The 23,583-nt window shown below is 47.8% G+C and overlaps 1 protein-coding gene across 1 annotated transcript in view; it reads left to right on the top strand.

The window, feature by feature from the left end:
* ZFC3H1 (zinc finger C3H1-type containing) overlaps positions 1-23,583 on the top strand; it is an 830,061-nt gene that overhangs the window by 124,707 nt on the left and 681,771 nt on the right. Inside the window, exons 8-9 of the mRNA XM_078673923.1 lie at positions 4,509-4,712; positions 19,655-19,816. Of these exons, the coding sequence (XP_078530049.1) occupies positions 4,509-4,712; positions 19,655-19,816 (366 nt within the window). The remainder of the gene's footprint in view (positions 1-4,508; positions 4,713-19,654; positions 19,817-23,583) is intronic.

Raw genomic sequence — 23,583 nt, 5'->3', positions numbered from 1 at the left:
GAGACCGCGTCAACCAGACAGGAGGAGGCATCGCCATCATCCACAGGAACACCATCCGCATCACGACCAACACCGACGACACCCTCGCACCCGCACTTCCAGATCCACGCCAACCCCAAGACCACCCTCAGAGGCACCCTCATCTACAGACCCCCGGGACCACGCACACAATTCAGCGAGGACATCGCCGACTTCATCAGCCCACACGCCCTCCCCTCCGCCGACTACATCCTCCTCGGGGACCTCAACTTCCACCTGGAGAACAACAATGACCGCAACACCACCACCCTGCTGGACAACCTCGCCAACCTCGGACTCAAGCAACTGGTGACCACCCCCACCCACTACGCCGGACACACACTCGACCCGATCTTCTCTTCCAGCAAGGACATCGCCTTCAGCCACGCCACGGGACTCCACTGGACGGACCGCAGCTGCGTCCACTTCAGCTTCAGAAGGCCCACGCTCCACCATCACCAGCAACAGGCTCCCCGCAGAAGCTGGAACAAGATCACTACAGACCAGCTCGCTACTTCCCTGAGCAAGAACCCTCCCACCAGCACAACCAACCCCAGCCAAGCAGCCACCAACCTCACGAAATGGATCAGCGACTGCGCAGACGACCTCGCCCCGCTGAAGACCCCGCCGAGCAGACCCGGCAGCAAGAAAGCCCCATGGTTTAACGGCGAACTCAAGAGCTCCAAGAAGAACTGCAGAGCACTTGAGAAAACCTGGCGCAGAGACCCAACACCGGACAACATGACTGCCCTCAAGCTCGCCACCCGAAAACACCACCAGCTGATCCACGCCACCAAGAAAACCGCATTCAAGGAACGACTGGACAACAACGCACACAACAGCAAGGAACTCTTCAACATCGTGAAAGAGCTCTCCAACCCCAACGCCGGAAACAACGACATCACCCCTTCGCAAGACCTCTGCAACTCCTTCGCCTCCTACTTCCACAACAAGATCGCGGACATACACAACAGCTTCAGCACCCAACCGACGCACGCCACGACCGAACCACCGCCCCCCACCACCACCCTCCGCGCCTGGACCCCGATCAGCACCAAAGACACCGTCCGCACGATGAACTCCATCCACTCCGGATCTCCGACCGGCCCCTGCCCTCACCACGTCTTCAACAAGGCCGACGCTGTCATCGCACCCCACCTGCGGGACATCATCAACACCTCCTTCGACATCGCCACCTTCCCGGAGAGCTGGAAGCACGCCGAACTCGGCGCTCTACTCAAGACACCATCAGCAGACCCAACCGACCTCAAGAACTACCGCCCCATCTCGCTGCTCCCGTTTCCCGCAAAAGTCATCGAGAAGACCGTCAACAAGCAACTGGCCGCCTTCCTCGAGACGAACGGCTCCCTCGACCTATCGCAGTCTGGCTTCCGGGCCAACCACAGCACCGAGACCGCCCTGATCGCAGCTACCGATGACATCCGAGCCCTGCTTGACAACGGAGAAACAGCGGCCCTCATCCTCCTGGACCTCTCCGCGGCCTTCGACACTGTCTGCCACCGTACCCTAGTACAGCGCCTCAGCAACGTCGGAATCCAGGAGAAGGCACTGGAGTGGATCACCTCCTTCCTCGCCGGAAGGACACAGAGTCCGCCTCCCCCCGTTCAGATCGGAGGCCACCGAAGTCATCTGCGGCGTTCCTCAAGGCTCCTCGCTCAGCCCAACCCTCTTCAACGTATACATGAGCCCCCTCGCAGCCATCGCACGCCAGCACAACCTGAACATCTCCTACGCCGACAACACCCAGCTGATCCTCTCCCTCACTAACGACCCCGCCACCGCCAGAGCCAACCTGCACGAAGGGATGACAGACGTAGCCACATGGATGTCGAACAGCCGCCTGAAACTGAACTCTGACAAGACGGAAGTCCTCATCCTGGGATCCTCACCCTCCGCCTGGGACGACTCCTGGTGGCCCCCCGCCCTGGGCAGCGCACCCAAACCAACAGACCACGCACGCAACCTGGGCTTCATCCTGGACTCCTCCCTCTCCATGACCAGACAAGTCAACGCCGTCTCCTCGTCATGCTTCAACATCCTGCGCATGCTACGAAAGATCTTCCGATGGATCCCCACCGAGACCAGGAAGACTGTCACCCAGGCCCTCGTCACCGGCCGTCTGGACAATGGCAACTCCCTCTATGCCGGAACCACCGCCAAACTCCAGAAGAGACTCCAGCGGATCCAGGACACCTCAGCACGACTCATCCTGGACATCCCCCGCCGCAGCCACATCTCCGGACACCTGAGAGACCTGCACTGGCTCCCGGATTAAGAGAATCACCTTCCGGCTCCTCACCCACGCACACAAAGCCCTACACAACCAAGGACCAGGATACCTCAACAGCCGCCTCAACTTCTACGCTCCCAAACGCCATCTTCGATCGACCAGCCACGCCCTCGCTGCCGTCCCCCGCATCCGAAGAGCCACCACAGGAGGAAGGTCCTTCTCCTACCTGGCCGCCAAGACTTGGAACTCCCTTCCTACCCACCTCCTCCTGACCCAGGACCACCTCGCCTTCAGGAAGCAGCTCAAGACCTGGCTGTTCGAGCAGTAGCGGACCCCCTCCCCCCAGCGCCTTGAGACCCTCCGGGTGAGTAGTGCGCTATATAAATGCATTGATTGATTGATTATTTGGTGGGGCAACTTGGTCGAAGATTTTGGTCATCGTGGAGTTATAGTAAGCAGTGAGGTCATTGACGTCTAACATGTTGGGAGTAGTGAGCGTTTTCTCACAGTGGGAGGCTAGGTTGTACTTGTTGATTTTCTTCATGAGTTCTTTGCAGAATTAGTACATGATTGCTTAAGTAAGTCAGCAAAATGTTGTTGTTTAGTGCACTTGTATTTGAAGTGACATTCAGGCATCTCCTCAAATATTTGAAGATGTATAGAACAATATTGAGCATGTTTGCCAGCAGAGATGAAGTAATTTGTAATTACTTAATATTTTTTCTTGACAGGAAGTCAAGTATATAGACTCTCATTGGCGCTTGTTTGAATGAATCAACCCAGTAGATGATCCTCACAAACTAATATGATGAAAGGTTAAGATCATGTGAAAAGGCGTTGCCTGTGGATGGAGGTGCAAGCAGAACAAAAATTCTTCAAAGAATATAAGACCACCGTCTCATCTGTCGCTATTGTTAACAAATTGACAATAAAAGTCTCATGATCCATTCCTCATAAACGTCACTGTATTGGTGAATTAAGTGGCGCCAAAATGATGAGACTTCACATTCCAGAGAAAAGCATCTGAAGAAATATAATTTACTCAGTAGTCGCGGACTAATTATGCAGCTGACGGAATAGACGTATTATAAAGGTGACAAGTCACACTAGAGCCAAAGTAGGTAGTGTATATAATAGCCAAAAGTAGAATAGGAACTAAAAAAAATCACAAACTAGTCAGTCGTACTTATTTCTTAACAGATTATAATGGAGAAAGACGCAGAGCTGACAATCCATGAGGCTCTGTTTCTTTTAGGTAAAACGTAAAGAATGTCTCAGAAAACCGCTGTAATATGAGGAATACTGACTTAAATTAGCGTTTGTCAAGGCGATTATGCGTTCAGAAAAAACATTTAAGATAAAATGCGCATTGAAAAAAGTCATACGTAATATTAAACACAAAGGAAGCTCCTGCCCGTTTTGCCATATTAATAGGCAAGTGATTCTGAAATTCATAAAGGCATAGCCTATGCCTACCATGTGCGTAGTGTGTTACGCCTTCTGGCCAAAGTTGTTATATGTTGCTTCCAGGAGTTCGTCAGAACGATGGGTGCACAAAGTACGTGAGGCCCGGGGTTTTCAGTGAGTCACAAGGCCTTACTGACGCTAGTCATCTCAGATGCTCTCCGGCTCGATTTGAACCCAAAATGAGGCCTCTAGCCAACAAACGCACATCATTCGCAGCCCCTGTGTTCAGCGTACTCTGAAGCGTCGTGTTGGTAGTCCTGGTCTCGCTGGGAAGAGCGCTGCCTCCGTTTGGGTTCCTTCCCGGAGTGGAGCACTTCGTTTAGGCGGCCATCTTCCTTTGTGTCTAGACCACGCCCCCCCAAACTCTGAGTCTTAAGTATCTAAATATATTCTACTCTCCACGGAGCACTGATCCTCCTAGCTTCTGCTCATGGCTAGTGTTTTGGTTCCTAAGGGCATGCAGCATCTTTTTTGGTTGTGCTTACTTTTGGAGGGCAAACATACTAAACTTAGTAAAAAAAGTAAAAAAAAACTACATGCCTTTACTTAAAGCTATAGGTTGCGGAGCCAGGCATGTACATAGTTATGGGCACTTCACCGAGTCAGCGAAACGTGTTAAGTCAACACTGAAAATGACAGGTGTCTAAAATGAATTTCTTCATGTTATATTACTAATAGGTGAAAATATTTTTGCGTGAAAAATGCAATTATGGCGATTTTATTTACATTGTTACATTTTGCATTATGGTAGTTTTCTCTGTATTTGCCCTAGGATGTGCAACCGGCTACAACAGTTTATGCAGATGGTCTGGTTTGTGCTCCTCATCAGCTCCCTCCACCTCCTCCGCCCCTTCCTCCAGAGGAGCCAGAACAGCCACCAAAACCACCCTTTGCAGATGAGGAAGAGGAGGAAGAAATGCTGTTACGGGAGGAGCTGCTTAAATCATTAATGACTAAACGAACATACAAGCCAGAGGTAATAGAATGCCGACAGATAATATTGTCACAAAGTCAGCTCAATTGTTGCTTATTTCTCTGCGTCATTTCCTTAATAGCTAATTGTTTTATTGTCGGTGACTCTTTAAACATGCTCTTTACACATCTTGGTATCACTGGAAAGAGCAAAGCTTCACTAAGGCTGGCTGATTTGCTAGATTCCCTTCTGCCTATCTATCATGCTTCATAGATGCACTGTCGATTTATAGCAATATTGAAAATGAATGGTTTCTAGTTAAAAATAAATATGCCGGATGGATTATTTCCTTTTCTGTACATTTTATCAGTGCCTGTTGCTTGTGTGAAAATGTAATGTCTAGCCATGGGATAACTCTGATCATTATTCTTGACTGTAGGCAAATGCTCAAGAATCTGTTTCTTTACAGGGAACATCGTGCAGCCTACATATGGCAAACCGCGGTTCAAAACATACAAAAAAAAAATCACTATTGCATGTCACAAATTTCTTGATCTTGCTCTGTCGGCAGCAGGTATGCTTTCTTGTAGGAACTCTGGGCACACTCCTTGCATTTCCCACACTTAAAGAAGCCTGGTATTTCCCACAGCCGGATACCGGTGCAACTCTACTGCCGATTAGTATAGCTGTGTACCAACAGCTCCTTAAGGGAATCGCTTTTCCAGTAGGTGTCGTGGGGACGGGGACTTACCAGCTTGCCGATAAGGTCTGATCTCACAAAGTGCCAGTGCCTTCTCACGATATTAGACAGTGGCAGATTGACTGTTGTAAGTGGTGATGGTCTCACTACCTTGTTATCCCCTTCCCTGTTTTTGGGCTTAAGGAGACTGTCCCTGTTGACACCTGCAACTTTGTCACTGGCTCCCCTGATCACCTTCCCTGGTTAAAATTTGGTCTTAAGGCTTCCCACCATTATTTTCAGCACGAAATGCATAGTTGGTGCTCCTTTTTTCTCCTAGATGTTCCCCATAAGGGATACTCCATTTTAGATTGTGCAGTCGGTGGCGGCAGGATTGTAAACCACTGTTGCCTGCAGTGGATTTCCTGAAAAGACTGGTGTGTATGTTCTTACCTTCCACTTGAACCAAAACATCTAGAAAATCGATGGTACTTTTTGTCTCTATCCTACCGGTAAACATCAGGTTCAAATTATGGTCCGCAATCTATACCAGGAAAGCATCCAAAGTTCCCTGTGCCCCATCCCAAATTAAAAAAATGTCAATGTACCGTGTCCACAATACTACTTGGCGTGTTCACCTATCAATATAATCTGTCCGTCTATGCTCCAATTCCAACCACTCCATGAACATACCGGTGTAGCTTAGAGCAAAGCAACTTCCTATAGCAGTCCTGATGAGCTGTTTGAACCAATGATCTTCAAACATAAAGTGGGTATGTTCCAAGTAAAAAACGTAACCTTTCAATCAGTAACATGGAGTAACGGTAAATGGACAGATTTGTCTCTGTAAGTACCTGCAAGCCTCCAGCCCTAGTTCATGTTTGATGCAAGTGTAAAGTGACACCATATCAATTGTGGCGAGAATATAGCTATATTTCCAAGGGATGTCTTGTATTTTACTTCTAAAATCCATAGTATTCCTACTGTTAGATGGTAGTTTTACAACGTAAGGACATAAATCCAGGTATATAGACATGTGCTCAAGTAAACTGTTATCAGATATAATGGCTGGGTCAGTGCAGTGCTTGTGTATTTTAGGTGACATGTAAAAATAAGGTTGTTTTTTTGCAAAGAATTGCATTTCATCTGAATTGAGCAAACCCCTCTCGTGCCACTTGGAAAAAATGCTGTGGTTTATAGTTTGACCATACAAAGAGAATGGAGAAAAAATAGCTGCCAATTTTCAACAGGGCATGCTGGCCATTAGTCACTGGATGTCAGAAAACTGTCTTAAATTAAACTCTAATAAAACAGAGGTCATGACCTTCGGCAAACTCACTCCCTCCTGGTCAGATGTATGGTGGCCCACTAATCTAGGCCCCCCCTCCCAGTCACCAAGGTTAAAAACCTAGGAATACTCCTAGACAATAAACTCTCCTATTCAGCCCATGTCAACACCACTGTCTCATCCTCTTTCTTCAAACTGAAAGCCATAAATAAGATTCTTCCACTTCTCACCCCCAACTCAGGCAAGACCTTGGTCACCTCATTTGTCATGTCCTCAGTGGACTATTGTAATGGACTCCTAGTGAATGCCCAAATCAAGGTCATCAAAAGGTTACAATCCATACAAAACGCCGCGGCCAGATTACTTTCTGGCACCCCTAAATTCAAACCCATCGCCGACACCATAAAAAACTATCACTGGCTTACAGTAAAAAATAGGATAAAGTTCAAAGCACTTTGCATAGCCTAAAAAGCAGCGTACAAACTAGGCCCGCGCTTTCTCATTGACCCTTTCACGTTTCATGTCCCCACTCGATCACTCCGCTCTATGAACAATTTCAACATGACAGTCCCACGCACTAGAACTGTTGCATAGGGTGATCGCAGTTTCCACGTCTCAACTGCAAAACTCTGGAACTCCCTTGATTTAGATGCTAGGTCTGCTCCTACTTTGACCATCTTCAGAAGAAAAATAAAAACATGGCTCTTCAATCAATAAATCACTCCTTCCTTGCACTTTCTGCCATCCATAGCACTGAGACGCCCTCGGGCAATTGTTCGCGCTCAACAAATCACATAAATAAATAAGTAAATAGAGCATTAGATTTAGCGTACCAAGTGGAAAACTCGCCCCTGTTTACTTGATTGTCAATAAGGCATGCTAGCACCTTTTACATTTATTTTTATTGATACATTTATATATGTTGTATATAGAATTTTTCACCACCACATGTACGCATATTGTTGGCACACTGGTGCTCTACAAGTGACCATTTACAAGCGTGGCTGGCATTATAGCATACCAAAATTTTAATATTTTTTTTTAAGATGAAGTCAGCAATTGTTTTTTGCCTTAACTGTTGAAGCATCACCAATGAAAATTTACAAATGTGGCTGAAATTTTAGCATGCCGAATTTGAGTTGAATTTGAAATGTCATTTATTATGACGTTCTTGGCATGTGATTATAATTTAGGAGCACATTTGTGTTTGGGAATTACTATTTCTTATGGCATACCCATCATTTCTTCTTTCTTTCATGGAGAAAATATTTGCTCAATACTTCCACAAGTCTGTTTATTATGCCCACTTGTGTGTGTAGTTTCCTTTATTTTTGTATTTTAAGTAATTGGGGGGGACATTCACTGCTATGCGGCTTTGACAAAAACTAGGCAGGTAGAAACAGGTCAGTCGTAATAAATATCTTTAAAATTCCCCTTAGATTGCAGACCTTTTATGCGCTGCAGGGCGAGTGAGTGTGGAATTTATATTGGTTCCTGCGACCTTTGCCCTTGCACCAGCTCCTGCTAGGTGGGCATAGTTGGACGAGCTGCACGACTGCAGTTGGACAGGTGTACGTATGTATGTGTACATGTGTACGTATGCATGGGTACGTATGTGTATATTCATTTTCAGTAGAAAATAATCATTTGACCAGCCTTGACTTTTTTTTCTGAAGAACAGAGCAGTAGGAAATTGTTAGGAATATGGCCCTATATAGTTCTGCTAAACAAGATACACATTGTAGAGAGTTGCGGCAACCCTTTTTGTGTGTGAATAGTTTAGGCTGATCTGAGGATAGTGTGAAGCATTTTTTGCACACATGAGTCGGTAAATGAGAGGCACTCAAACCGGACACCAATTTATAAAAACACTGATTTTATGATTTTAGACCCCATGGTCATTGTAATCGGGTAAGTACTTTTGGAGAGATCAGTTTTTAAGACCAAATAAAATACACTTTTATTCTTAACAGGACTGCTGTTCACAGGAGGTCCAGTCTTTGTTGAAGGCAGTCAGTCCTCCCAGGGTTCTGGAGGTTGCTGGCTGCAGGACAAGACTATTTCTGGCACAGGATCTCTGGAAACTGCAGACGGACTGGTAGGGCTGGGGCCAAGTCAGTTGTTCTCTGCAGTCTCCTCTGCTGGGAGTCGTCTTTTGTCCTTTTTAGGTTTCGCCTGGGGCCGGAGCTGCTAGCTACGCCCACGAGAAATCTTATGTTATAACAGAGCGGGCTTGGGATTACGCCCTCTGTTCCATTGGCTAGCTCCATAAATAGAGGCTAGCCATTGGAACAGAGATCTGTCCGTCATGGCCGGACCAGATTCGTGGGCGTTCCCGAGATTTTTTTTCCATCCCCGCCTCTGCGATGTCGTCATCGTGGGCGGGGTTTATTTTTTTGGTGCGTCCATGTTTGTGTTCTCATTCCGCGGCCGACCGCCAACGGAGGAAGCCTTCCTGACCCCCCCCATCTGCTGTCCGTTCCCGCGCCCCCCCCTGTCCGTGTGCTTCATGTTTTTCAGAGCGCACATTACCGCGTCCTTGTCGGTTGTCAGGATCGGTTTCTTTGCAAATTGCACCATGTGAAACTAAGGGACCTGCAACAAACATAATGCAGCAGCTGCCAGCTTGGCTCGTGAGGAACTCCGTTTTTATGGCCTGAGTGACAAATGATGGAAAACGTGGCATGTTTTGTGTAGAAGATGTGCTTCTCATGTAATGCTTGTTTTTTTGTCTCTCCCCTGGAGCATAGCATGTTTAGGGCCCTGCTTAGACCTCTGCGCTATCTTCAGTCTAAATATTTTATAACAAAAGTTCAGCGGACTCTCTGTTCGCATGTCCTGCTAATCTGCTGTGCAGGTGCCGAGTTCTTCATATTGCGTGCAAACGATAACCTTGATGGGGTACACTTATCGGAAGCAGAAGAGTGTTTTTTTTTGTCTTCGTTCCTAGAAAAAAGTCTTACTTTAATATAACTCCTGTTTGCTTCTGCAGCACATTCTGCAATAAAGCGAGAAGACAAATGCAATAGCATCACCCGTATCTGAGTTCCTTATTCAAAGACAGTGTCAGTGAACGGTGATAGACGTCTACATTGCAGGGGGATTATGTAATCGGTCATTGTTTCTCTGTCTCCCAAATTCATGCACCCCATGAAGACAGCGGAGTGGAATTTATTATACAGATTTGTGTTTAATTAGCGTGTGCGCCTTCTCCAGTGGCACCTCAATAACCCACCCACTGTTTTTTTTTTTTTGTGTTACCCTCCTAGTCAGGAAAATTTATTGAGGCACATATGGCTGCACAGTACACATCAAATAATTTTTTTATCAGAACAAGTGAGGGTAGCATTTCAAGAAATAACGAAACAGTGCAGTCATGTTTTAAGTTGGTTACTATTGTTTTATGGCACCAGCCATGCACTAGATGGCACTACAAGCTGCTAATGTACATAGGGAAGCAATAGTGACTCAAACTGAGACACTGACCATGTTTAAAAGGTTGTCAGGAGCTTTTCCTTTCCCAGAGGCAATCCCATGAAGATGCCACTTTGAAGCATCCAGAGAATGCTGCTTAGACGTTAAACCCCCGCTCACCACAAGCCCCTGCCTGCCCTCTTCTCGCCTGTCCCTCCCTCCCTTCCACAAGCTTCCCCTAATTATTCACTTGCCGTGACTCGCATCTGCTTCTCCGGCACTTAATCTCCTCAGTGCCCCACCCCCATCAGTGTTGCTTGTTTTGTAGAGTGAGGAGCTGTGATGGAGCTGCGGCGTGTTGTCCTGAGCATCAGCGGTGCGGGGGCCCGCTCCTTGCTGCAGGCATGAGAGCCCAGATGTGTTAAGAGTAAAACGTGTGCGAGGTGCGGCGGAATGAAAGTTTTGACGAGTGTGCGGGCTCCTTTCCCATTTTTTTAAAGATCTTTCCTGCCCCGTGCCCCTCATTCCACTCAAATTGGTTTGCTTGCATTACTTAAATTTCTTACACATTGAGTTGTGTGTATTCTTATCATAAAGCTATTCACGCTGATAAGAGGCCTTACCAGTACCTGATAGTGTTACTCATTTTATCTTAGTTAACAACGGTTCTCATTTTATCAAGTATGAGAGTTTGCACAGCTAATAAGGCCTTCATTCCAGCCTTGACACACAGGCTTGAAGTATGTACTACAACCCACTGAGTTATAATCTGGGAATGCAGTTGCACTTCTGTGCCGGTACATAGTCTTGTAGGGATGTTGCTGTTTACTACCAACTCATAACCATTAGTGAAGACGTGCCTCAAAGGACCCGGTTCACAAAAGAGCAGGTGTGACTGAAATAAAAAGTGCCAACCTTTTATTTCATATGATGCAATGACTGAAAGTATCATAAACGCTGACCCCCTGCAAAGACTTGGATGCCACCAGCGCAAGCCATAAGCAAGTAGTAAAGCACCTCCCTCACCGTCATGTTGATGCCCCGAACTGGAGTGACTCTGCCTTGCCTTATGTTTGTACACCCCCTGCCCCTGCTTCACTCGCAACACAGACAAGTGCTGATGCATGGGAGGCGACAAGCTTCAGAGAAAAGAATGCACACCCCGCCAGCCAGCATGCATCCATTTATCAGTGGCTGCCGTCTCGAGCAACGGGACATTGATTACTGTATGTAAAGATTAAACACCACGTGAGTGAAATAAATTGTAAATGATAGAAGCAAAGGCACATAATAATGATACCCTATAATGAATAAGGTTGCAAAGTTTTTTTTTTTAAACATAGAAAAATTCAGCAGCTATAGATATCACGCTTTCAAAACCCTGCATAATTTATGCGGCACTCCCTGATTTGACATAATGGGGTGTATTAATCTTGCAGCTGCAGACGTTACTCTTTCAAAGTACTGTTTGTTTTTAAAAATAGAAGACTCTCGTATCTGTAGGCGTCACACTTTCGACGATGTGCATAAGGTATGCAGCATTTGACCATGTGCCCTGTGTTTTTAAGCTAGTAGAATCCCGTAGCTGGACATGTTACGCCTTTGACGTTTTGAATAATTTGCGAATCCTAATTTTGGGCTCTTTACACAATTTACAAAACATCATTTTTGGGGTCCTCTAAACTGACGTGTTTTAAAAACTGAAGGCTCCTGTAGCTGAAGATGATATTCCATTCAAGATTTGCATAATTTAGAGCACTCTGGGATTGCCACCTCATGGTAGTAAAATTGGAGTATCCTGTCGCTGCAGACGTTCATCCTTCACGATAATCATCATTTAATGGCATCTTAAGTTTGTGAGGTAAGGTGTAAAAAACAGATGAGTATTGTAGCTGGAGATGTGACCCTTTCTAAGGTTTGCGCACTGAATGCAGGGTGCTGTGCATTATACATGACGGTGACTGATAGGAGTTGCTCTGGGCCTTCACGGAATCGCTGTCCGTGCTGCCCTCAAGAGCGGTGCCACCGCAGGCGTGAGCTCTGTGTGCCCCGGATGCGGCCCAGCGCCGGAGCCTGCTGTCTCGTGAAGGTGAGTTCAAGTTGCATTGTGTGTGGCTCTTTGTGTGTCTCGCTCTGTGTGTGTATCTCGCTCTGTGTGTGTGTGTGTCTCGCTGTGTGTGTGTGTGTGTACACATGCAATAGGTCTCACATTTGCGAGAGATTAAGCTATTGGCATTGTAAATGACAATACCATTTATTTATCTGTTTTCAAAACCAACACATAAATAAAAACATTGTCATTTACAATGACAATAGCTCTAACTTTTGCAAAGGCGAGACCGTTGCATTGTAAATGCTTGTTCTTAGGTTGGCGGAATCTGCTTTCTAGGTTCATGGCTGTACCCTGAATACTGTATTTAGGGGGCGTTTAAGGGTCTCTGGGTAAGTAGCCAGTGGGCTACTGACCTTAGAGTGACTACACCCTTGGTGTGCTCACACCACGTGGGGGAGTGAGCACAATCCCTAATCCTGATTGGGAGAGTGCCTGCCATCTGCAAGATGGCTTGCACTTAAGAGTGGGCTTCACCTCCCCGTCCCACCTGATGGGTGGAGTTGGCAAAGGTGGCCACACCCTCTGGGCTGGCTAGTTTTCCCTGCCTGTCTTCCAGCCGAAAAGGAGGGGAGACAGGAAGGGGGCCTGCTCCTGATAGCAGGAGAGGCTGGGGTGGGGGGTCACATTGCAAAGGCTGCCAGGCCTTTGAAGCTCCCCTACATCAGATGGCTCTTCCTGGTTTGGGGGAAGTGTGAACACCTCTGCATAGGAAAGGTTTTTTCTGTGCTCATGGAGCGAAGGCTCCCACCCTTGGGGTCCAGAAACATGTCTCATGATGGCAGGCTGGTGTGTCCCAGTCGGAACCCACCAGAGGCTGATCGTTTTTCAGGGGGCATCGCAAAGATGCTCTGTGTGCATTTTTCAATAAATCTCACACTGGCATCGGTGTGGGTTTAATGTGCTGAGAAGTTTGATATCAAACTTCTCAGTTTTCAGTGTAGCGATTATGGTGCTGTGGAGTTCGTAATGACAGGCTCCCAGCACCATATACTATTAATGGCAGCACTGAAACTTACAATGTCTAAGAATGGACGTGGACACTGTAGGGGTACAGAGCTCATGCACCTGTACCCTCACCACTGGTATAGTACACCCAGCTAGAGGGGTGGCTGACCTATGCCAGGGCAGTGGGTTGTAGGCATGGCACACATGGATGTGTACCATGTCGACTCTTCACTTTGTTCTGCACCAAAACACGCAAAGTGTGTGTGTGTGTTTCCTTCCTCCCTTCCTTCCGGGGGCTGCTCACTTTCCTACACCCTCAACCGGTGTGACTTACAACTGAAAGGTCCTAGGATGCACAGAGCCTAGCCAACCTTTCTACTTTGCACCTGAGGGGCCCCAGCCTAGGTACAGATGTGGCTGCGGTGCCTTTGTTCCCAGGACCCTTGTGACCTGAGCGGCAGGTAATGAGTAACTGCTGGTGGTGGTTTGAACCTTGCCCCCTACAACCACAAGAAGGTGACTCCCAGAAACCGATCTCAAATAACTGTATGCAACATCTGCTTTTTCTCACATAGTGAAGCATTGCTGCGTAAAGACCCATTTAAGAGAACTATTTACTTGCCTATAAAAATTCATATTTAAAGAAAGTACTTACTTGATAACTAAGCTCTTGGTATCAAAATGTACACAAATATGGCTTATTTTTCTGAATTGGATTTGGATTTTTTCCTGTCATTTAATGCTTCGGAGTCCTTAGCACTACTCTCTGATAAGCCTAACTGCTCGCCCTCACTGTCCTAAAAGAGCATTTGCGTTATAATTTTTGCCTCTGTAAACCAATTGGGGGTTGCCAGAACTCTGCACACAGTGTACATCATTTTGATGTACTATAAAGAAACCAGCTTCCTACACAAAGGAACACCGGGTGGACGATCAGCTCTTTGTGGGGTTCTCTGGAGCAAAAAATGGCAAAGCAGTGCAGGTAAGAACCATCTCCCACTGGATCTGACCGTGCTCTGCATTAAGATCTGCTACCCATTTGCTAAAAAGCAGTCTCCAGAAATAGTCTGTGCTCATTCTGACAGGGCAAAGCGGCTATCACTGCGTTGGCATGAGCAGTGTTCCTATCCTGGACATTTGCCAGGCTGCTGTGTGTTCTTCCTACATTCATGATGCCCTATTATCTTGACAGTCTGGTACGCCTAGAGGGGCATTTTTCACTATCTGTCCTTCAGGACTTTGTTTTGAGGTCATTCTTAGACCGACTTCTAAATTGCATCTGCTTTGGAATCTATTCACAAGGAGATGAATCCATGGTTTGAAGTCTGTCAGAACAACAAGTTACTTCCCTTCGATAATACTATTTCCAGTAAGGACTCTATCCTTTGATTCTTCACTGAGCATCCCATCCTTCCCGTATTTTGATTGGACTCTGTCCATTAATAAGATCCCAAGTCTAGTAATCACTAGTCCCACCAATTTGCTTCTGTATCTCTGCATCTTTGGGCACAGACACTCTCGAAAGCAACTGGTGTCTGCGCGTGAGTGATGCCTATGTATGCTCTGCATGTCGCTTCTGGAGCAGAAAGGTGTTCTTGCTGAGCCACACTGCGCAACCTACTGACATGCAGATGTTCTGCTGAAAAGTTTCCGGATCCGGTCTTAAGCCTGGGGAATATTTAGAAGATGAGGAATCTGCTGCTATTTTGTCTCGTCCATAAAGAGTGTTACTGAAGATAAGTAACTTGTTCATTTATGTCAAAATACATACTGTACCAAGTCTGTCCTTATCAGATGCTCTGAATCGCATGCTAATTCTTAAATCTGCTCTGTATTTCGGAAGTGAAATGAGTGCAAGAGGTGCACACGACTTACTCTTGTCATTTTAGTGTACTTTATATTTTGGAGTGTACTTTATATTTTGGAGTGTAGTCTTTTGGAGCGACCCTTGACCCTTAACCCTGTGTTCAGGCAGGTCGCTCCCTCTGCCACCGCGCAGACTCCCTGTGCGCGCTGCTTCTCCTGACTGCCTTGTTGCTCCTTGTGTGCCCTTGGTTGCTCACTGTTATTTCGTTTTGTGATTCATTTTTTTCCCCTTCTTTTTTCGCTCCTTGTGTGCCCCTGCGTGCCCTTCTCTGCCTGCCTGCACTGCTAGTTCGTTTTTGTGACTCCGCCGTGTCTTTTGCCTTCTCCACTGTGCCCTCTCCCCCCCCCAGCCCCCTCTTGCCTTCTGTATCGCCTGCTTCCCACGGCCCCGCCCCCGGCTTCCCATTGGCCGCCCCGCTCCTGCCTCCCAGCTGCTCCTCCCTCCCTCTTATGGAGGCCGCGCAGCGGGCGCGCCGCTGGCGCACCTTTAAAGGCCAGCCCGTCTGCGCCTGGACCGAGCCCAGCGCCAGGACCCCTGGCCCCCGACGATGCCAGCCCACACGACGAACTTACGAGGCCGCCACCCTCAACGCACTGAACGCCGGGCGGAACCCCGCCTGCTACCGTGCCAACCCGAAACGCACCCACGGACCTTTCACCTGCCAAGCCTGCAAATTCACCTGCCTCCGGACCTGCACTGCACCGCACCCGCAGGGCCAGGCCCCAGCAACAATCACCTCAAGAGCATCCTGCTCAACACCCACTCCGTCCACAGACACGCCGTAGAACTCTGGAACCTCCTCGACACAACATCACCAGACGTCGCCTTCCTCACAGAAACCTGGATGAACGCCTCCTCAGCCCCCGATATCACCATAGCCATCCCGGAGGGCTACAAGATCACCCGGAGGGACCGCATCAACCAAACCGGAGGAGGCATCGCCATTGTCCACAAAAACACCATCCGAATCACAACCAACTCGGACGACACCCTCACCGCCGCCGAGCACCTCCACTTTCAGATACACACCGACCCCAAGTCCACCCTCAGAGGCACTCTCGTCTACAGACCCCCGGGACCACGCACACATTTCAGCGAAGCCATCGCAAAATTAATCAGCCAGCACGCCCTTACCTCCTCAGACTACATCCTCCTAGGAGACCTCAACTTCCACCTGGAGAACAACAATGACAGCAACACAGTCGCCCTACTGGACAACCTCGCCAACCTCTGACTCAAGCAACTGGTGAACACTCCCACCCACTACGCCGATCACACGCTTGACCCCATCTTCTCCAGCAAGCACATCTCCTTCAGCTGCTCCACCGGTCTACACTGGACAGATCACAGCTGCGTCCACTTCAACTTCAGGAGAACCACGACCCACCACCACCCGCAAAAGGTTCCCCGCAGAAGCTGGAGCAAGATCTCCGCCTACCAACTCACCACCTCCCTCAGCCAGAACCCTCCCACCAACACGAGGGACCCCAATGAAGCAGCCCGCAACCTCACACAGTGGCTCACCATCTGCGCCGATGACCTCGCGCCTCTGAAGAACCCCCCCAGCAGACCCGGCAGCAAAAAAACCTCATGGTTCACCAATGACCTCAAACTCCAAGAAAACCTGTCGCACCCTCGAGAAAGCCTGGCGCCACGACCAGAGAACATGACAGCCCTCAAGACCGCCACCCGCATACACCACCAGCTGATCCGCACCACCGAAAGGACAACATTCAAAGAACGTCTAGACAACAACACCCACAACAGCAAGGAACTCTTCAACATAGTCAAAGAGCTCTCCAACCCCAGCGCCTGCAACATCACACCCTCGCAAGACCTCTGCAACTCACTTGCCTTGTTCTTTCACCGCAAGATCGCCGACATACACAACAGCTTCGGCACACAGACCACGCACCCAACCAGCGCCCCCCACCACCACCCGCTGCAACTGGACCCCGGTCAGCACCGAAGACACCACGCGCATGATGAACACCATCCACTCCGGCTCCCCCACCGACCCCTGTCCACACCACATCTTCAACAAAGCCGATTCCATCATCGCACCCCAACTCCGGGACATCATTAACAGCTCCTTTGCATCCGCCACCTTCCCGGAGAGCTGGAAACACGCCGAGCTCAGCGCCCTCTTGAAGAAACCCACCACGGACCCCACGGACCTCAAGAACTTCCGCCCCATCTCACTCCTCCCTTTTCCTGCCAAAGTCATCGAGAAGACAGTCAACAAACAACTCTCTGCCTTCCTCGAGACAAACGGATCCCTCGGCCCCCCCCTCCCCCCCTCGCTGTCTGGTTTCCGAGTAAACCACAGCACCGAGACCGCCCTCATCGCAGATACTGACATCAGGTCACTGCTAGACAACGGGGAAATAGCGGCACTCATCCTCCTGGACCTCTCAGCAGCCTTCAACACCGTATGTCACCGCACCCTGATACAACGCCTCAGCAACACCGGAATCCAAGGAACGGCCTTGAAGTGGATCATCTCGTTCCTCGCCGGAAGAACCCAGAGAGTCCGCCTCCCCCCCGTTCCGCTCCACGGCCACCGAAGTCATCTGCGGCGTTCCGCAAGGATCCTCGCTCAGCCCCACCCTCTTCAACGTCTACATGTGCCCCCTCGCAGCCATCGATCGACAACACAACCTAAACATCATCTCCTACGCTGACGATACCCAGGTGATCCTCTCCCTCACCAACGACCCCACCACCGCCAGAGCCAGCCTCTAGTAAGGAATGAAAGACGTCGCGGAATGGATGAAGCTCAGCCGTCTGAAACTGAACTCAGACAAAACGGAAGACCTCATCCTGGGACCTTCTCCCTCTGCCTTGGACGACTCCTGGTGGCCCCCTGCCCTGGGCACCGCCCCCAAGCAAACGGACCATGCGCGCAACCTGGGCTTTATCCGTAACTCCTCCCTCACGATGTCCAAGCAAGTCAACGCCGTCTCGTCGTCCTGCTTTAACACCCTGCGCATGCTCCGAAAGATCTTACGGTGGATCCCCACCGAAACCAGGAAGACGGTCACCCAGGCCTTCGTCACCAGCCGACTGGACTACGGGAACACCCTCTACGCCGGAACCACAGCCAAACTCCAGAAAAGACACCAGCGCATACAGAACGCCTCTGCACGACTCATCCTGAACATCCCCCGTCACAGCCACATCTCTGCCCATCTGAAAGACCTGCACTGGCTCCCCGTCAACAAGAGGATCACGTTCAGACTCCTCACCCACTCACACAAGACTCTCCACGACATGGGCCCCAAGTACCGCAACAGCCGCCTTGCATTCTACACACCCGATCGCCAGCTCCGATCCACCAGCCTCGCCCTCGCCACCGTCTCACGTATTCGCAGATCCACCACCGTAGGAAGATCCTTCTCCTACCTGGCGGCCAAGACATGGAACTCCCTCCCCATCCACCTACGGCTGACCCAGGATCATCTCTCCTTCAGGAAACAACTCAAGACCTGGCTGTTCGAGCAGTAGCGACTCCCCCCTGCGCCTTCAGACGCTAGCTGGTGAGTAGCGCGCTCTACAAATTTCATGATTGATTGGAGCAGTGCCCAAATTTCATCCTTCGCAATTTGAAATGCAAGAATTAGTCATGCTGACCATTATCTTATATTTAGATTATTTGTTGTGGAACAGTTTAAAAAAAAAATCCCATACTTAAAAGTAGCATTCTGTTATGTAGGCTCACTAAATTTGTTTCCAAAGCTTTTGGGATTGCTTGTTTGTGCATGTTATGTCTTCAGGTCTCATGCTGATTTTTAGGGCTGGGAACCCTGCTTCTCTCGTAAATATACCTGTCCTCATCCCATTATCTTCCACATGTTACTCTCTCATTTGCACATTCCAGAATTGCATTCCCCCCCAACCCCCAATCTTTTTTCTTTGCTGAGCTGCAGGCACCGGATTGGGCCTTCCGTAGTCTGTTAAGTTTTGGCAATTTATTTTGACTAATTGTTTGCATAATCTGCTCACGGGTCTCTACTGTCCCCCTGTGCTGCTTGGATCTTCTCCATTGAAGTGTCTCAGCAGAGATGCCATCCTCGTTTCACCCTTTATTGCGGTGGCCATTTTGTATGATTTTCTGCTCAATTATTTTTTAATGCGACCCAGATGTTTTTTTTTCTAATTTTACTTTTAATTTTTTTTTTTCACTGCTGTTTCTTACATGTTTGGTAAGAATTATTGTGTCCTAACTGTTTTAGAGGCAGTGTAAGTTATAGGTCATGGGTATGGGGAGGCCGTGAATTTGTTTCTTGGCGAAGACAACCATTCCCTTTAATGTCGTTAAGATGATATTTATGTATTATGAGGGCATTTTCACTTTCAGTGATGGTATAGTTGGTGCTATTGAGTAAGTTTTAGTTGTCTGTGATTCATTTGGATGTAGCACAGTTAAAGGACCGCAACCAAGCATAGACCTAGTAACCACTGTAATCTATTCACAGCACGATTTAAAACTTGTGTAATATACATGCATGTCTTGCTTTTTAGTGTAAGTGTAATGCCAACTTACCAACTTTCAGCAACTTCAGACTATTTTGATTCGATGGAAAGAAAGGAAAAAGACAAAGGGGGTTAGAGAAAATGTGAGAATATATTATGGAAAATAAAAACATTAATACTATACATTCCACGCTTCGTCAATTTTATTTGGTTTCTCATTTAGGAAGCCTCAAGTAACAGTGGTCCACCGTCCCCTCCTGCTCAAGACGGCCAAGTTGTGCAAAGGATCAACCTGTCAGCAGTCAGTATTAACACAGTGTCCTTGCCTAGGAAGCCAAACACCAAGATTCTTAGAGGACCTAGACCCAAACGTCAGGTGATCTCGGTAAGATTCCAAACATTTTTTTTAATTGCCAGGAAATGCATTTTCCCTAAAGTTGTCAAATTCTAGAATAGTGCACAAGACTGAGCTACTTTTAGTGGCTAGATTTTGAAAGCAAGACTCAACTGCTGTTTTTAAATACCACAATACCCTAGCAGTTTGTACAAATGTTTATTGGTTTTCGGAGATGTTCTTTTACTTGCATGACTGAAATAGCTGATCTTATGGCTATTACTTAAATAGGCAGCATGCTTTAGAGTCACAGTAGGTGCGACTGAACAACAATCCACAATTGTTTGTCTTGCCATTTGTATATGGTTACTTAATAAATAAACATTGTAGGGGATATCCTTGTTCCTAACGTGGTCATTACTATTGAGGCAAGTAATCCGTGTTTTGAGCCCAGTCCATTACATTGTGAAATAAGAATGAGTTGTTTATTAAGACGTTTTGATAGAATTTCTTGCTGCGTAAGACTTAAGCCGGTCATTTAGGTAGGGTTGCACGTGCGTTGCGTTTTATTTACAGTAATTCTTATGAAATTGCACTAATATTTTATTCTGATTATGTAAAGGTGACATGTCACCAATGAGTTTGGTTTTTCTGAGAACATGTGTTCGAGGCATGTGGGCTTCTGAATTCATATGGGGTGACCGCTGCATTTCAGTTGCGGCTCCTAAGGTATGGAATACCCTGCCACAACATATCAGAACCAGCCCCTCACTTTTGCAGTTTCGGAAGAGATTAAAAACCTGGCTGTTTAACCAGTGACACTGCCCAACGATCTTCCGAAGTTATCAATATCAATATCTTGGGGAAAGATAGCGGAATAGCTGAATAGTCTAGCGCCGAGACGCCTACGGGTATTCGTTCGCTCTCAATAAATGTCAGAAATAAATAAATAAATAAATATCTTTGCGTAGATCGCCGCCTAGTGTTGGGTCTGGATGATTGCACTTTGTTGTCTTGGAAGAGTCTTTGAAGTATCACAAGATAGGTGACCCCTCCCTTGGACCATAGTGCGCATGGGCATCCACTCCATCCTTAGATTGTTTTTTTCCGCCATTGGGTTCGGATGTTATTTCCTACACTCCAGCTCGGAATCGAAACTAACTACTCCCTAAGGCCAAAAGGCCTTCGAACTCGACGGTAATGTTTTCGCTCGGTACCCATCAACTCCATCCATTGTTTCATCTTGATCCGGTCGTCGACGCGGGCCGTTGGGCCTGATCGACGCCACATGCGACTTCCGTCGATGGAAAGGAGTCCTTTTAAAAGGTGCCCACAATGCCACTCAAAGTTCCCACATACTGACAAACACACAGTATGCAACAAGTGTTTGTCACCTGAACACAAAAGAGGATTGCCCGGCGTGTGCCCATTTTCGATCCAAGTAAACTATCTGGAATCGACGGGCTGCCAGGCGAGAGAAGCAGAAATCTGAACCGGAGAATATCTTCGAGGACGACCAAGAGCTTCCTGAAGCTGCGGACTCCGATCTCAAGATAGTCACCGTTGAGGACCAATCTGACTCCGATGACCAGATCACACCGGGGCAAAAAAACTGTGTACCCAGTTCCCCACTCCACTCAGCCCAACAAAAAAGCTCTGGTCGAAGCATCGCCGAAAGGCCTTAGCCAAGATCGAGACATTCCTTCGGAGACCCCACCTCTTGACCCGGCTCCGAAGCACAAACAAACACCTTCAGGTAGCTCAGGCCCGAAGACAGTCATCGAGCCAAAAAGAGTCCTCCAACCAAAGGTCATCGAACCAAAAAAACTGGTAGACCCGAAGGGCGCACAACCAAAAGAGGTGGCCCGACCGAAGATCATCAACCCAAAAAGTAAGGTCGTCGATCCAAAGGGTGTACAGCCTAAGAAAGCTGTAGACGCCGAAAGACCATCTGCACCGAAACCCTCGGCACTGAAGAGCGTTGCGCCGCAAAAACACTCTGCACCAAAAGGCTTGGCACCGAAGCCATCGGAACCGAAGCCATCGGAACCGAAGAAAATCGTACAACTGAAAGGTCGTCGATCCAACCGATAGACTGACCTAACAAGGCTGCCAAACACACAAAAAAGACAATCGACCCAAAGAAACAGCAGGCTTCGGACAAAAAACGTACCGAACCAAAAGCCCCGGTCGATCCAAAACAAGTCACCGAGCCTAAAAAGGCCGCCGATCCAAAGAGACTCTAAAGCCAAGGAACGTGTCGAACCAAGAAAGGTTATCTAACATAAATCAGCTATCGAGCCCAAGGGTGCTCCGACACCAAAAAAAACCGAGCCACAGACTCCAAAAAAGGTTCATAAACCTAAACCCTCGACGCCAAAGCCACGGACTGTCGAGGAAGAACTACTACACCCACATCCAGTGCCCGAGGAGCAAGCTAAATTATAAATCGATCCGCATACAGTACACGTTCTAGTCTATCACCGGAAGAAGAGGCCTTTACCACAAAACACTCCTTCTCCAGTTCCTCCAAAGAAAAGACTTTGGCACATCTCCCTTAAGGCCTTTCACTCCTCCTCCTTTTCTGCCTGATATGCCTTTCGTTCCTTACTCTACCACACACTCTGATCACAATGAGGGAGAGGGCATGGGGGAATATCCTCAATACAATTTTGATGACACTGGGGATCCTGATCAACAAGAACACATGGGATGACCAAGATGATGATGACCAACAGCCTATCCCAGATACTTCCCCATACCCAACAAAACCGTCACCTACAGACGACACAATCATGTTTAATGAGAATATAGATAGGGCAGCTAAATATCACAAGGTAGATATGCACACTGACCCTATAGAGGAAGATTTCTTGTTGGACACATTCCCCCAAATGTCAAAACTCTTCCAATGCTTAAAGGGGTCCTCAAGCATGCGCCAGATATCTTTAAAGATCATGCTAGGGCACGAGTGCTCAATCCAAGAATAGAGAAGAAATATAAGGCAGCACCAGCAGACCCTACTTATATAAAACACCAGTTGCCTTTAGATTCTTTAGTCGTTGCAAACGCTCGTAAACGAGCCAATTTGCAAACAGGAGACGCTCCCCTTCCTGATAAATAATCAAACATGTTAGAAGCATCAGGAAAAAGGGTAGCTTCACAAGCTGCTAATTCTTGGAGAATCGCTAATACACAAGCTCTATTAGCGAGATATGATCGAGCACACTACGACTAACTCGAAACTCTAATGCAACACCTAGCAGAACGCTTTAAGGCGCAGGCCAACAACCTCATTCAAGAAGGCAAATTCATAACAAACGCCTCTATCAAATGCGCGCTAGACGCAGCTGATACTTCGGCCAGGTCTATCAACACCAGCGTTCTACTGCGCAGACACGCATGGTTACGCATATCTGGATTTAAGAACGAGGTGCAATCCACCATCCTCAATCAGCCAGTAAATCAAGACTTTCTGTTTGGCCCTGAAGTTGACACCATTTTAGATAAAATGAAAAAAGACACTGAAACTGCCAAACCAATGGGGACGCTTCAGTTCCAACACTGGGGCTCCTTTAGTCGCTCCTCATATAGAGTTGCAGGAAGGGGCAGCACATCGCAAAGCTCCTCACCTTCAAATCAAATACCCAGAGCACTTTTAACAAAGGCTCCAATAGAGGAGGTTACAGAGGAAACAATAATAAGGGCAGAGGACGTGGAGGCAATAACACCAGAGCCTCCACCAGAACACACAACACCTGTCGGAGGCAGAATCAATCAGTTCCTACCTGTCTGGAACGCAATTACCACAGACTGGT

Source organism: Lissotriton helveticus, chromosome 1_1 (assembly GCF_964261635.1).
Source record: "Lissotriton helveticus chromosome 1_1, aLisHel1.1, whole genome shotgun sequence".
Taxonomy (NCBI): domain Eukaryota; kingdom Metazoa; phylum Chordata; class Amphibia; order Caudata; family Salamandridae; genus Lissotriton; species Lissotriton helveticus.
Note: the sequence above shows the minus strand (reverse complement) of the source record. Positions and strands in the feature narration are given on the sequence as shown.